Genomic DNA, 14,008 nt, shown 5'->3' with positions numbered 1-14,008 from the left:
GATACAAACAGATCCTTTGGCGTAGGAGCGGTGATTCCCATTCTGGGGGGCACTGCTGGGGTTAAAAACAGTAGGGGAAAAAAAAAATGGTAAAAAACTCATGATTTTTGTGTGTGGCAGGAAGGGCAGCAGCACAGGGACAGAATGCTGTCAGCAGGAGCAGCCACTCTGACACTTGGGAATGGGATTTGCTCCTGCCTGTTTTCAGGCCACCGTGAGATCGTCCAAAATAACGCCGAGTGTTTGACCGGGGACCCTCTGGCCACCCCTGGGCTGGGGGCAGGCTTGTCCTGGCCCAGGCCAACGTGCTGATCCCTCACAGGACCTCCTGCATTTTTGCAGAAGGCCACCTAATTCTGCCCCAAATGATCTCCCCACCATCTGCTCTCGCAGGGCTCTGCAGCACAGCAGGACCCTGACGTGTGACACCAAAACCGTGGCACGATGCAATGCCCTGACGTGCCAGTGCAGCATCTGAGTGTTGTGCTCCAGCATCAGGAATGATGCTGCAGTCCTTGACTATGCTGGTGTGACGTGTGACAACACGAGTTTGTTTTATCAGGGCTTAAAGTCTTGGATTCAGAGGTCCTTCTCGTGGCGCAGGGGAATATTTTCATACGTCTGTACGTTGCGACATGGCATGGTGAGAGAGAACTTTTGCTTCCAGGCTGACATCACTGTTATCTCAGAGATCCTTGGGGATTGGAATCAGCCAGGCCTGCAGCCTTAAATTTTGAAAAGCCAAAAACTACAGCAGGGCAGGCTGAGCTTTCCCTCCCCTCTCATCTCAGGCTTTGCTGCTCGCCTTGTTCTTCCTTGTTGGGAGTTTTGGGGAGATCATAATCCAGGATTGGTGGATACTAATTGAGATCTTTCATGAAAAATGAGAATTAAATGGTGCTAACAACATCCAGGCTGTGGGTCTGATCCCTGGCTGGGCCATGCACATCCTTGTGGGTCCCTCCCAGAATGTTCTGATTCTCTGGAATGCCAGAAGAGCATTTCAGGGACAAACCCAAACATGCTGTCCTGTAAATGAACAAAACCCTCATCCAATTTTCCTCCTTTTGTGGTTCCTTCTGCGTTGCTTGTGCTGCTTCGTTGATTGGAATATTTCTGAGCTGCAGAACCTGCCCTGTGGAGCCCACTGGGAAAATAAGGGCCAAAGGCTCTGCCTAAAAATAAATCTGTAATTCATTTTTCTGCTAGTGCCTGTGGGTGAGAAAAAAACCTCTCAATGTTCCAACACCCTACTTATCTGAGGGAAGGATCTATTATGTAGTTGTGGGGGTGGGATGGGAACTAGGTAGGGTTACAGAACAGCAGAGCTAAAATTAGAAGTTGTTTGATGTCAGGGAGCAGTGAAGATTAACTTTAGACACTTTCAGCTCTGCATTGTGTAAGGCTGCGACTTCAGGGGCTCTTTGTGGCTGGTCCAGGCCGACAACACCTGCCCTTGCCATGGCTCTGGAAGCATCTCAGGGCATGGAAGAGGGGCAGGAGGGGATTGATAAGCTCTAGTCCTACCTAGCTCTGTTCTTACAGGTGAGTCTTGTGACTTGTTTGACAAGTCTAAAACAACAGGGCAGTGAAAAAGGGACAGGAGGGGGATGTGTTCCGTCCTCAGCTCCAGAGAACCGGTACTTGCTGTAACACAGAAAGGTGACAAACGTGGGTGTTTGGGCTTCCTGCCTCCTTAATTACCCAGGGAAACGATGAAGCTGTTTAAATCACTCCCAATCTCATACTGATGCTGCAGAGACTCAAAGAGCTGCTGCGTGCAGCGACGGCGAACTTCCTTCCACGGCGCTGCAAATGATTTCCAAATGAAATTGGATTTCCAGAATCAATTCTTCCTCAATTCCTGGAGAAGCCCAGCAAAATAGTCCCGTTCAAGTTGCGTAATTGTGCTGCTGTGCATATTGTGCTGTTTGACCTTCACATTACAGGTTAAAATGTCGCATTTTTAGTGTTTTGTGGTATCGATTTTTCTGCGTCTACATCATTCTCTGTGGTTTTTTTAATTCAAAAGGAAGGAATAGGTGCTGATAATCCTCTGCTGAAAGCCATCAGAGATGACCCACATACATATAAATATGGCTCTGGCATTTTGGAAAGAAAGGCTTTCGCTCCTTACGAATTCTGCAAATGGATCTTAGGAATCAGGATGTTCCCGTTTGCTGTCAGCGTGGTAGGAAGAGGAAACCTTTATTAATGGATTGCTCATCTCTCCCTGCATCCAGAACGTTCTGAACCTCTGTCCACAAAGTACAATTTCCATCCTTTCTCTCTCTCAACAGGAGGATGTTGTGTCAGGTGACTGGAAGAGCAACTTCGGGCGGTATTGGGGGGATTTATTTTGTACCTGGTTTTGCAGCACATAATTACTAAGGGTTAGCAGCAGCTTTTGTGCTGATTTATCCGGGCTTTTCAGTAGTGGGAAGCCACAGTAAGCAGAGAGGAGCCTAATCCAAGTGCACTGATGTCAAGGAAAAAAAATCTTGCATGCAATTGCCTTGGCCAGACTGTCCTCGTGGGCACCAGCTGAGCCAGAAATAGACCCCAGATCAGCTCCTTCCCACTTTTTGCCCTGGACTGCCACGCTGAACTCATGCCTTCAGTGGTGGCACGGGGGGAAGCACGACTGAAGTTACTATTTTAGCAAAGGCAAAATATGAAATTACAGTGGAGGGGAGGCTATTTGAAGAAAAACTGAGCCACTATGAAGGCCTTGGTCTGAGATTTGGTTTGCTTGCAGCTCTGTGTGATGACAGGCTGGCAAAAGCACCCCTTTAGTGATTTTTTTTTTTTTTTTTTTTTGTCATGTGGTTGGCTTTTGGCATCAATTTTTCCTTTAAATATGGATAAACATCTATAATTTTATGCTCTAATATACATGTGCTTATTGAAACCTCTCTGAGGACAACCAGACAGAGGAATTCTTTGACTCAAGCCACGAAGACACTGCACTTTGCCGAATCTCCCCTTCAGATCTCTCCTTGGGCTGCGGATTATTTGGGCTAATTGAATCCTAACCATTTGTTTGGCTCCGAAATTGCCTTTTCTCCTTATCAGATGGTAAACCCACCTTGCTCTCTCTCTCTCTCTCTCCAGCCCTTCAGCAGCCTCATAAATGTCAAGTGAAGGGCAAAGTGCTTGGGAACTGTTCTGGAATTCTGCAGCCATTGAGCTGAGATGGATGAGGCAGCAGTGAGGCTTCTCCAGGGATCCTCTTCCTCACGTGCACAGGAGTAAAAAAGCGTGGAAAGAGGCAAATTCAGCCAAGATAAACTCGATCAGGTGTGTTTTTTCAGTCTCAAAGCTGAAGTGTGGGGCTGTTTGGCTGCTTGGTCCCTTCACTGAGGATCCAGGTCCTGGCTGTGGGTGCTGGAAGTCACAAGAGTTTGTGCCTGGATCTGTCACCCATCACTTGTATCCTGGTGTTGCCTCTGCCCCAGTTTCCCTGCCTGCAGAATGAGGCAAATCATTGCTCTCCTCCTCTTCATCCCTGGAGCAGTGTGGGATTTACAGGGGACAAGTGCTAGAGAGGGGTGAGTTGGACAACATTCCACGTTCTGTAAGCACCTGATTAATGGTTGTGTTGAGCTAAACAAGGGACACTCACAAGCTTGACATTTCTGCTTGATTTTTGCTCAGCAAGTGGGCACTGGCAAGGCCTGAAAGGGCCAAAAAATTGCCATCACATCTCCTGTGGAACTTTCTGCTGGAATCACCGTGTCCTGGTCAAGATCTCTTCTGCTTAATCACTTTTGCCAGCTGAAATTCCCCCTGGGAATCAGACTCCTCTCGATTCTTGTGGTTGATTAAGCAGCTGCTATTCTTTTTTGCTTGAACTTTCCCCTGTTTCTGAGTTCAGTCCTGGTTGGAAAATGCATCTTAATGCCATTATTATTATTATAATTGATGCTTATTAGGAATGGTAACTGCTAATTTCAGTATTTTGAGGCTGGTGGAAGTAAATTATATAAGTTGAGGTGTAAGAGCAGTAACAGCATCCAAATATAAAATATCCCAAGTGCAGGCAATGGAGAGACCAAGCCAAATAAATACTGCACAGAAACCAGGAGCTGTTCTTTTCCTTCCATAAATTCAGTGTGCCCTTGCAGAGCCACGTGCTGAAAACAAGGTGCTGGAGTGTTCTCTGAGCATCTCCTGGGCTCAAGTTTTCCATTTGGCCAGATTTAGGTCTGTGCTGTTGCTTGTACTTTACATTTTCCAGTGGTTTGCTCTCCATAACCGTTTTTTTTTTTTTTCCTGGACAGAATGCTCTCTGTGGTCACAGCCAAGTGACCTGGGGGGGGGAGGAGATGCTAAAAAAACTAAAAAAAAGATGCAAAATGCTGCCATTCTCCTCTGACAATGTCACAGCCACTCCTTGCATGTGGCAAAGGAGCAGAGGAGGAGGGATTTGCGGGTTTTCTTTTTAGTATGAGAGGCAGATATATATTTGAGGGATATATTTGGAACCATTTTCAAGCCACTTGGAATACCAGGTTTGGAAGAGTGTGGCTTGACCACGCCTAATGTCAGGCCTTGGAAGTGGAAGAAGAAAAATGGAGGAGAAAAATGAGTGAAATGAAAAAGACTTGGGGAGAAGAAAGGGGGGTATATTGAGGTGTATATTCAGGAGCAGCAAAGATTTTGTAACAGAAAAACTGTCCGTGCATGCAGATGAAATTAGAACAAATTAGCTTTGGGGGGGGGAACCACAAAACTCGTTTATCTTTAGTGTCAAGAACAGCTCTCTCTAAGTAGAATAATTCCTTTAATGAAATACTGAGCAAACAAGGCTGTGTTTGGATGGCAGGAGGAGGAGATGGCAGGGAAATCATTTGCCAGGTCTCATCCCTGGTGGTGAGGACACACGAAGTGCTGTGAATTAAAAGCTTTGCACAGGAGGCAGAGGTATTTTAGCGAGCTGGTGGGGACTCAGAGCTGTAATTTTGGTGTATTTCTGACCCCACAGGACCAGAAGTAAAGCAGCCACAGAGATGTGAAAGGAGTGCCCTCTGCTCGTGGGGAGATTGGCTTGTGGCTGTGCAGCTCTCCAAAGCGGAATCTGTTTTTTTTTTCAGAGCTGTCAACTCTTAGACAAATGATGTGCTCATGTGGTGCCCTTCAATGTGATGCACATTTTAGGAATGAGGTTTGGGAGGCAAACTACTGCTGAGCTGTGGGCCATGAAAGAAGGATATGTCTCAGGGCTGGAGCTCAGAGAACCTGAGCAATATTCCGTGGCTGTTCCAGGGCAGTAAAACTCCATCATTGCTTCAAATACCTGCTCTGTTATTTTTCCAGCAGGAAGAATAGGTTCCCTGTGGATTCTCCTGAATTCCTGTTTTAAATACAGCTGATAGCACAACTGATCTTGGAAATGGAATTGTTTCTAAGACTGTGTTGTTTTACAGTGAGAGAGAGGCTTTTAAAAACAGGGGCTTGCTGTGCTGGAGATTTCCATGCCCACCTCCAGAGTCAGAGCTCCCTCACTAAACAGTCAAAATGAACAAAGGGTAGAAGAAAGGAGTTGATATCAGCATTAGTTTGCAGATGAGGCACGTGGAGATTAAAGGTGTTTTTCCTTTTTACATGTTTATTAATAGATGTGTACTAGAAAGCTTCCCTGCTGGAAGCTTGGCTTTGGCGAGCAAGAAACGGTGAAAGCTTAAAACAATTCTTTAAAGAGCACGAATTCTACTGATGCAAGAGTTGGCATCAGAAATGCAAACTGTCCAGCCTTATCCCGTGCCCTTCTCAGAGGTGACTTGTCCAGCACCACCAGCTGAATCCACACAATCATCCCCAAAGCAACTTCTGTCTTGCTCATATTTGGAAGTACCAAAACTGCCGTGAGGACATCTGTTCTTTCAAGGAGCACAACCCAGATGAAGGACTTGAGATGATTTCGATGTCACTCTGCAAGATTTCCCACAGGAAACTCAGGAATCACGTGGCTCTGTTTCTCCAGGAGGTTTTGGGAACAAAAACACAGCAAGTCAAAACAATCCTTTAAATTGTAACGCTCAAACAGCTGGAACACCCAACTGAATGCAAACCTTTAAAGAGCCCTCCTTGCTGCAAGCTGAGCTGCTGCCTCTTGGGAAAACTGTGGAAAGCAAAACTAGAACGAAAAAGTGATATTATTGAGGCATTAATCCGTGCTCCTGGCTCCTGGACCAGGAGCTGGACTTGGATGATCCTTGTGGGTCCCTTCCAGCTGAGGATATTCTGTGGTTCTCTGACTCAGTGTGAGACAGTTCCCTGGTTTATCTTTATTAGTGGTTACCTAATGGGGTTTATAAACATGACAAGTGAGTTTATAGCACTTGTCCCCTGCTCTTGGCTGCAAGGAGTTGACTTCAGCCTGATTTTTTTTTCCCCACAACTCAATATAATCACATCGCTGGCTGTTATAAAACCTTTTAATAGGGCTTCTCTTTCCCTTTAATATTTACATTCTTCAAATATTTGTTGACCACTCCACTTTGTTTACCCTTCAGGTTTCTTTTCATAAACAAGCCTGGTGAACATTGGGATGTTTTTGTTGCTTTCCTTCAATCTCACTGCTCTGCAAGAAAAACCCTTCTGATCGCTTGTCACCCTTACAATGAAGTTCCTGGTAGAGATTAACTGATCCTACAGAGCAAATATTTCATCAGCTTCCATGAGCTTGGATTGATCAGACCGTGCAGCTCCTGTATCATGTTGCAGGAACGTGTCTGAATTGCTCTGTGTCGTCTGTGCTGCTTTCTTGCCTTCTGAATTCTTTGGATGGCTTTGTTTCCACTGTTTGGAGGTGGTTTTCACACTTTGCCCAGAAGAAGAATCAGGCACAATCTCTTGTTTATTTTTCCTCGGACAGGTTTTTGTCTGCGTGTTTGGATACACTTTCACCCTGAGTCACATCGTTACCTTCTGCGTTGTACAAACTTCTCTGTAAAGGCCTTCCCAAGAGTTTGTGTTTGGAAATAGCCCCGTGTTGAGGACAAATATTCCTAGCTGCTGGTTGTGCTGCCTTGTTGTGGGGAAGTAGGTGGTTTGTGTTGCCCGATAAGGTTTTAGAGGGTGTGCAGTCCTTCTGATGAAGAGTTGGTAGAAATCACTGCGCGGTCAGAGAGCTCTGTGGGAGTGAGGAAGTGGAATTGGGAGGTAATTGGGATGTTTATGTCCATGCTGACTGCTCTGCTCCTTTGTCATCACGGCAGTGCTCCCGGGTGGCTTGCAGAGCAGGGGAGGGCAGGGATATTTAATAAAGCTCCGCTGATTTCCCCTGCAGGAACGCTCGGGATGCCAGGGACGTGTCACTAAACAAACCAAGCTGTGCCAGGGCGGGCAAGAAGAGCAGGAGAAGAGAGAGAGGTCATCCCTAAATCCCTCCCCGAGTGCCTGGAGTGAGGAGCAGCCAGGGTTAAAAAAGCAGCGATGTGGGCTCCGGGACATTCTTAAAGAGACAGTGGGAGCTTTTTTTCCTGGCAGTGGGCAGCAGCCAGCTCGGATGCCAGGGCCGGGCAGCAAGCACATCGCAAAGGCGGCTTTGTTCCAGCCATGCCAGGCCGTTATCGGAGCGGGGAATCTTTTTTTGTCACCCGCTTTTTTCTGAGGCCGTAAAATGCATCGCGGCCGTGAGATCCTTGAAGGGTTTGATGATTTCCCCCCCTCCCCGCCCAGCAGAGCCGAGTCTGTCTGCGGTGCGAGCGGTGGTTTGAGGCTCGGAGGGGGCAGAGGAGCGGGGAGGACCCACGGCTGTGCCCCGGGAAATGCGATGTGGTGACAGGTAGAGCTCCAATCCTTTATTTAGGATTTTCACACACCCCCCTCTCCTCCAAGCCAGGCAGGAGGGAGGGCTCCTTCCTGGGGATGCAGGTCCCTTTGTGTCGGGGCGTGTGCCGGGAGGTCAGGCGGTTCCTCAGGAAAAAGGATGCCCTGACGCAGGGCTGGGATTGGGATTGGGATGGGGAGCCAGGGTTTGGTGGAGGAATCCCAGCCCGGGGGGGAGGGATGGGGGAGACGCTGAGCAAGACTTGTGGTGGAGCAGCAGAGGAGTAGGGGTTGAACTGAGCAGCTCTTTGGAAGGGTTGGTGGGTTTATTACAGGAATCAGACCATCCTGGAATGAAGGGTCGAGGGAGAGTGGGGATGAATCCAGTGTGAATGGGTGCGGGGATTCAAAGTCAGGTGGCTCAGGAGCAGTGTGAAGAAGTGGAGGGATGATGGATGGAAGGAGGAGTGGGGCATGTCTGTGCCAGGAGGTCGGTGTGGCCCAGCCCCTGGCACAGCCCACCCCACGTGCAGTTTGCTCTCTCCAATGGCAGCTATTGAGGCTTGATCCAGATGTCAGGGAGCGTTCTCTTTGTGCAGAGCTCGCACAGGAACACCTCATGTGAGGGTTCCTGGGAGCAGGGGGGAGGTGGCCGGCTCCTGTTTGGAGTGGCATCCAAAAAAACGGGGTTTGTGTTGGGTTCGAGGTGAAATTTTGCTGCTGCTTGGTCCCCTGGTGGCCACCTCTGCAATGTCACTGAGAGTACAGTGGCATGACATTTAACTCTGTCCTGAGGGAAGAAAGGAAGGAGAAATAGATAATGGAGGCAGCACTGTAATGATTCCACGGGGACCTGTAATTAGCCTGGTCTCCTGTTTCTGCTGTTATTTTTCTTTGTGTGGAGGATAACCTCCCCTGGCAACCTGTTCTGCTTTTCCTTCATCCTCTCTTAAACTGGGCCCTGATCTGGCTGGATGGACTCCGACCCTGGTGGTTGAAGGTGATCCTATGATGGCAGTAGGGTCTGAAATCAGTGCAGCCTCTCACCTTCATACCTTTCCCTGTAATTCCTGAGGGTCTGCCTGCCCTCAGCACAGTGCTGGAAAATATGTACTGGAGTTACTTTTATTAGAGCTCCATCTCAGAGACATCTGGTAGTGTTATTGATGTGGTTGTTAATCTTCATTTCCAAGTGCACTGACTGCTGTGCACATTATCTGTGAGTGCAGTGCAAGGGCTTCTGGGGTAAAATATGCACCAGCTTATCATCAGTGCAGGAGAACAGGACGTGGAAAGGCTTCATGGGAAAAAAGAGATGGCTTTAGGATCAAGTGGAAGCTGGCTGAGGACTTCAGATATGTGTCTTTGTAATATATGATTAGAAATTCAAGGCACTGCATTGGTGGGGGGGTCAGCTCATTCAGCCTTTCCCACTGCATCATTCCAGACTGGTGGTTTCCAGACCTGGAGCTGTGACCTGTCCACGATGCTGGGTGCATTAAAACTATCCTTGTGGATAGTACTGTCTGTTGAAGTGACTACCTGCAGGGATTTTGAGCAGTTCCACGTGTGATGGCAACCGAAGAAACTGTCTAGAAAGATCCTGGCTAAAAGATCCACGCTAAAACCACTCATCCTGGCTGGTATAGTCTCCAGCTCTCCCTCCAGCACTCGTTGGTGCTGAGCCTAAACCTCCCCCCCAGCCTTTTCCCCAACATCACTGCACCTTTCCTGCTTTTGGCTTCCCACGTGCTGATTGTTTGAGGAGGGTGCTGGGGACAACAGGTAGGGCCATGTTTCCTGGGTGAGGTGGGATCTGCTACTCGTGAATGCCTTTAATTCTGTGTGGTTTCTTTTGTGCAATTAAGGAGAGCTAATTAGCTCCTTTTAGTGCAGTCTCCTTGCAGAGGTAGCTGACCTCTTGTTAATCCTGGATTAAGTTCTTACTAAGAACTGGCTCTTTGTGTGTCCCAGTTAGGATGTTGACACTTTGTTCTCTCTCTCCTTGTTTCTCCTCCTCCCCCTCTTGCTCCCCATGCCTGTGAGCACATGATTCCCTGCCTCCTCCATCCCCCCCACTACTGGAGGAATCCATGAACTCTTAGCAGCCACTGTATCTCACTCCATGAAAATGCAATTGTCAATTCAGAGTGCTCTAAAAAGGCTTTTGCTTGGTCTGGTACCTGTCTAGGAGCCCATTTTTCAGTGCAAGAGCTTTGGCAGTGCTCCTTGTGGCTCAAGGGGGTGAGAATCCTGTAGGGTTTGAGGAGTAGCAGCCACTGGAGGCTGGAAGGATGTTCAATGAGCAGGACCACATTTCCCAGTGGAAGAACCCACCCTGGGCCACGCTTTGCATTCAGGAGTCCATCCATTCATAGTGAAAGAGGGTTTCCAGGAGAGAAGCAGCTGCTGTGCCCCAGCAGTGGTATGAGCAAAAAAAAAAAAAAACAGCACGTGCAAAACACTAATTACCGCCTAGATGCATCAGTTGCCCGCTATTGCTAATCCTGCTTGCAGATCTTGAGGCTGCAGCACCGAGTTTTCCCTCAGGACATGGTTTCTTGACATCTCTGATGTGCCTTTTTGAAGACAAGCCCAGCCACAGCACGAGGAAGGTGTCGTGTCCTTTGGTTCTGTTCCAGACTCAGCTGAAAAGTAGAGATGCTGGGGGATAACTGCCCCAATGGCTTTAAATTTTCAAAAGAGAACATATTAAAATAAGTGGACAAAGAATTATTGGGGAAGGGGAAATGAGAAACCCCTTACGTGTTTTCAAAGCCAGGTGCTGATTGTTACTTGACATTTTCCAGGCAGACTTTTAAAGGCTTCTTTTTTTGCTTCTGCATCCCTGGTGTGGCTTACAGGGAGGGTGAGATTGCTTCAGGTGGGTATAGAGTTGATCTCAAACCCACTGGCTGGCCTGGGCATTCAGGCCCTGCTCTGTCTCACAGGTATCTGTCATCAGCCCCGGGCTTTAATTACTCGGGCAGTGCCTCATTTCCTCCGAGCTGGGAGAGCAAGGGATGCAAAATGTATGAGTGTGCTTGTGTTACTGCTGGGCCTGAGACAATGGAGCAGAAAACAGCCCTGCCACTCGCTCCAGCAGGCAGGGAAGATACTGCTGGTGGACACTGAGTTCAGGCCCTCCTAAAGCTGCCCTTCACTCCTGAAATAACAGCCCGGTGCTTCTCTTGAGCCTTGAACACCGAGGAAAGGGCTGACTGGTGCAAGTGCAAGTAAAATGTGTCCTGCAGCTCTTGAACAAAACAGGAACTTGTAGCTTTGTGGTGCTTAAACATCCTTAACATCTTAAGAGCTTCCTTAAACATCCTCTTCTCACTTCAGTATTATCTGAGTAATGCCACCTGTGAAACAAGCTGCCTTCAAAGTGCCAGGAATGGGGCTGCAAACGGTCCTTCCAAAAGTTCTGGGGGGAATTTTGCAGATCCTCTGAGGTTTGTGAAGCGTTTGAGGTGCCACGTGATTCTCTAAATTACCCATAACTTTGCCCCTTGCACGCCAGGGCAGATAAGCCTAAGGAGCTTTGCTCTAAATAAGTCTTGCATTTTTCCTACTGCTCTTACAGTGCTCTTGGAAGCAGAACTTTTGCTTGATTCATCTTCCCTCCTGACAGTCTGAAGAGTGGGTTAGTCTTAATCTCATATATTGAATTTATCCTACCTCTTCATGGCCTGCTTTGAGCCTTTGTGTGTTTTCCACTGTTCCAGATCTGAGTTTTGTCAGAGCTTTTGGGTCAGTGTAACTCTTGAGACTATTGAAAAACAGCATTTTGTTCAAACCTTAATAGTCACCGAGACAAAACATATCAGAATTTGTAGAGGCTGAGAATCACAGTTTTAACTATTTTCTCACTTTCTCTGAAAGCCATAAGAAAAAAAAAAAATCACTGAAAGATTCATAGACTGTAAAACAAAGTGAGACCACTCAGATATCTCACTCTAAGTCCTGTTGAATGCAAGGTCTAAGACTTGCCTGAACTGATTGTGGTTCGAGGTACAGAACAGTATTTACCAGAAGACAAACCCTTGCATAATAATGCTTGCCACAGATGGATAATTGAGCCTTGAATTAGTTACAGTGGGTAGTTTTGTTTGCTTCCAAAAATAGGTCTCTCTTGTCTAGTCAGAATTTGTCTGAAAGCTTCAGCTTTCAGCACTTTCATCTGTTCCCCAGTGTGATCCAAGCGGTGTTCCAGGTGATCATGGAAATCTTGGCCCCCAGTCTGTGCTGAATTGATTCAGTGCCACTGCCTTTAGTGGTTGCTCTTATCTGAGCCCTCTGTAATCCACATTGTACGCTCACTGAACCTGGATGCAATCCTAGACACGCATGTCCGTGGGAATCCCACCATCTGAGGGTCTGAGGTGCTGTTGCACTGGGCACAGGGGACGGGAAAGCTCCTATGTTCCAAATGCCATTCCCTTTAAAAATGCTTGTAAATTCTCCAGCAAATTCAGGCTTCAGTGAGCATTTGAAACAACACTGACATCAAGGGGGAGGGATCATTTAATTTCTTAAAACAGTGGCACACACACAGTGAACACAGTGGGTGTATTTGAGCAATAGGGAGGTGATGGTGCTGTTGTACTACCCAGATAAAAAACGTGAATGGTGATGGTGTTTTCAGCATTTGAGTTGAGTCTGCTGGAGCACTGATGTGCTTGAGAGCAGAGCACTTCCTGCTCCCACTGATTTTGATTAGAGCGAAATGATGGATAATCAGCCTTTTGGAAAGATGCTCTTTCGGGTGAATTAGCACTTAAAGCTGTGACTGATTGTAAAGAGAAGAAAAAAAAGGCCACCCCTGTGTATGGAAGGGGTAAAATGCAACTCAAGCAAGCGAAGGGCAGAGTGAGGAGTATTTACATCACTTAAGGCACAGCTCCTCCTGTTATCAGTGGGGAGCAGGAAGTCCCTGAGGGGGCCATTCACAGCATCCAGAGTAAAAATAAGGCAGTGTAATTCCACACGTGGACATTTGTGCTCAAGTCCAGGTCATTCTGCACTATTCCCTTGCTCACACAAGGTCTGATTTCATATCCTGGAAGGAAGAGTGCAAGCTAGTTGATTGTTTTGCTCTCTTCTTTGTCACCCTCCAGCGTGTATAATTTTTATTGTGCTGGGAGAGCCCTTGAGAGGGACTGGAACCCTCCTCCTCATTTCTGGAATAAAGATGTCCATGAGCAGATGTGTAGGGATGCAGTGGTGCGTCCCTCAAAGAAACACCATGTCCTAATGCTGCTGTAGAGCTCTAAACTTTGCTTGATAATGTTTCTTTAAAAACACACGGACAGGCTCGGGGAAAAAAAAAAAAAAAGATACCAAATTCGCAAGCTAAATTGAGTTGAGGTCACCTCGATTTCTGAATGAGCGTGCAGATAATCCACTCCACCGGTTAATTAGGGTTTAATTTCCCCGTCCGTTCCCGTGTTGACACGCTGACAGGTTTTGAATCGTCGCTTCCCACCGGCGCGTGTGCTCGGCCAGGACGGGCACTTTCATGTCCATGTCCATGTCCATGTCCATGTCCATGTCCATGTCCATGTCCATGTCCATGTCCATGTCCATGCCCATGTTCATGTTCCCAACCTGCGGGCTCGTAGCTCGCTTAAACTCCGCCGGCAGCATCCCAAGAGCCGCGGGAATAAAGGGGGACACCCTGGGCGAAGGAGAAGGGTTTAGGGGTAGGATTAGCGTCAGGGTTTAGGGTTAGTTTTCCCCCCGTTTTTCCGGGGTTGATGCTAGCGAAGGAGGCACGGAGAGGGGGATGAATTATGTAAAAGGCAGCGCGGAGGCTGCGCACGCGTGTGTGTGTGTGGGGTGAGTGTGTGTGTTGTGTCTGTGCGTGCAGGAGTGTGTGAAAGCGCTGCCAGCGACAGGAACAGGCACCGACCAACATCCTCATCACCACCACCAGCAGCAGCAGCGCCACAAAGAGCGGGGCGAGGGGTGGAGGGGAAGGGGAGGGGGTGGGGGGGGAGGAGGAGGAAAAAAAGGCTCAGGCATGGCCGGAGCGGGCTCAGCATCCCCGGAGGGGCTGTCGGGGGGCTCGGGGAGCCCCGGGCGAGGGCTCTGAGATGTTGGGGAAGGTGAGCGGCCTCGCAGCTCGCCCGCCCGGCCCTCCCTCCGCGCACACGAGCCGCGTGAATGAATGAGCCCCGCACCGGCTGGGGCCGCGCCGCGCTCCCTCCTGATGGCTGCCAGGTCAGTG

General features: G+C 48.2%; 1 protein-coding gene across 10 annotated transcripts in view; it reads left to right on the top strand.

Annotated features, from left to right (window-relative positions):
- Positions 1-14,008, top strand: part of GRAMD1B (GRAM domain containing 1B) — a 74,834-nt gene that overhangs the window by 24,175 nt on the left and 36,651 nt on the right. Inside the window, exon 1 of one of the 10 annotated variants that reach the window (XM_027888087.1) lies at positions 13,916-14,001. The exons of the other annotated variants lie outside the window; for them this stretch is intronic. Within the exon in view, the coding sequence (XP_027743888.1) occupies positions 13,949-14,001 (53 nt within the window). The 5' untranslated portion in view covers positions 13,916-13,948. Of the gene's footprint in view, positions 1-13,915; positions 14,002-14,008 lie in introns of those variants that run through there. 10 annotated transcript variants of the gene reach the window in all.

Source organism: Empidonax traillii, unplaced genomic scaffold (assembly GCF_003031625.1).
Source record: "Empidonax traillii isolate 1590-97213 ecotype Southwest subspecies unplaced genomic scaffold, ASM303162v1 scaffold230:size732421, whole genome shotgun sequence".
NCBI lineage: Eukaryota > Metazoa > Chordata > Aves > Passeriformes > Tyrannidae > Empidonax > Empidonax traillii.
Note: the sequence above shows the minus strand (reverse complement) of the source record. Positions and strands in the feature narration are given on the sequence as shown.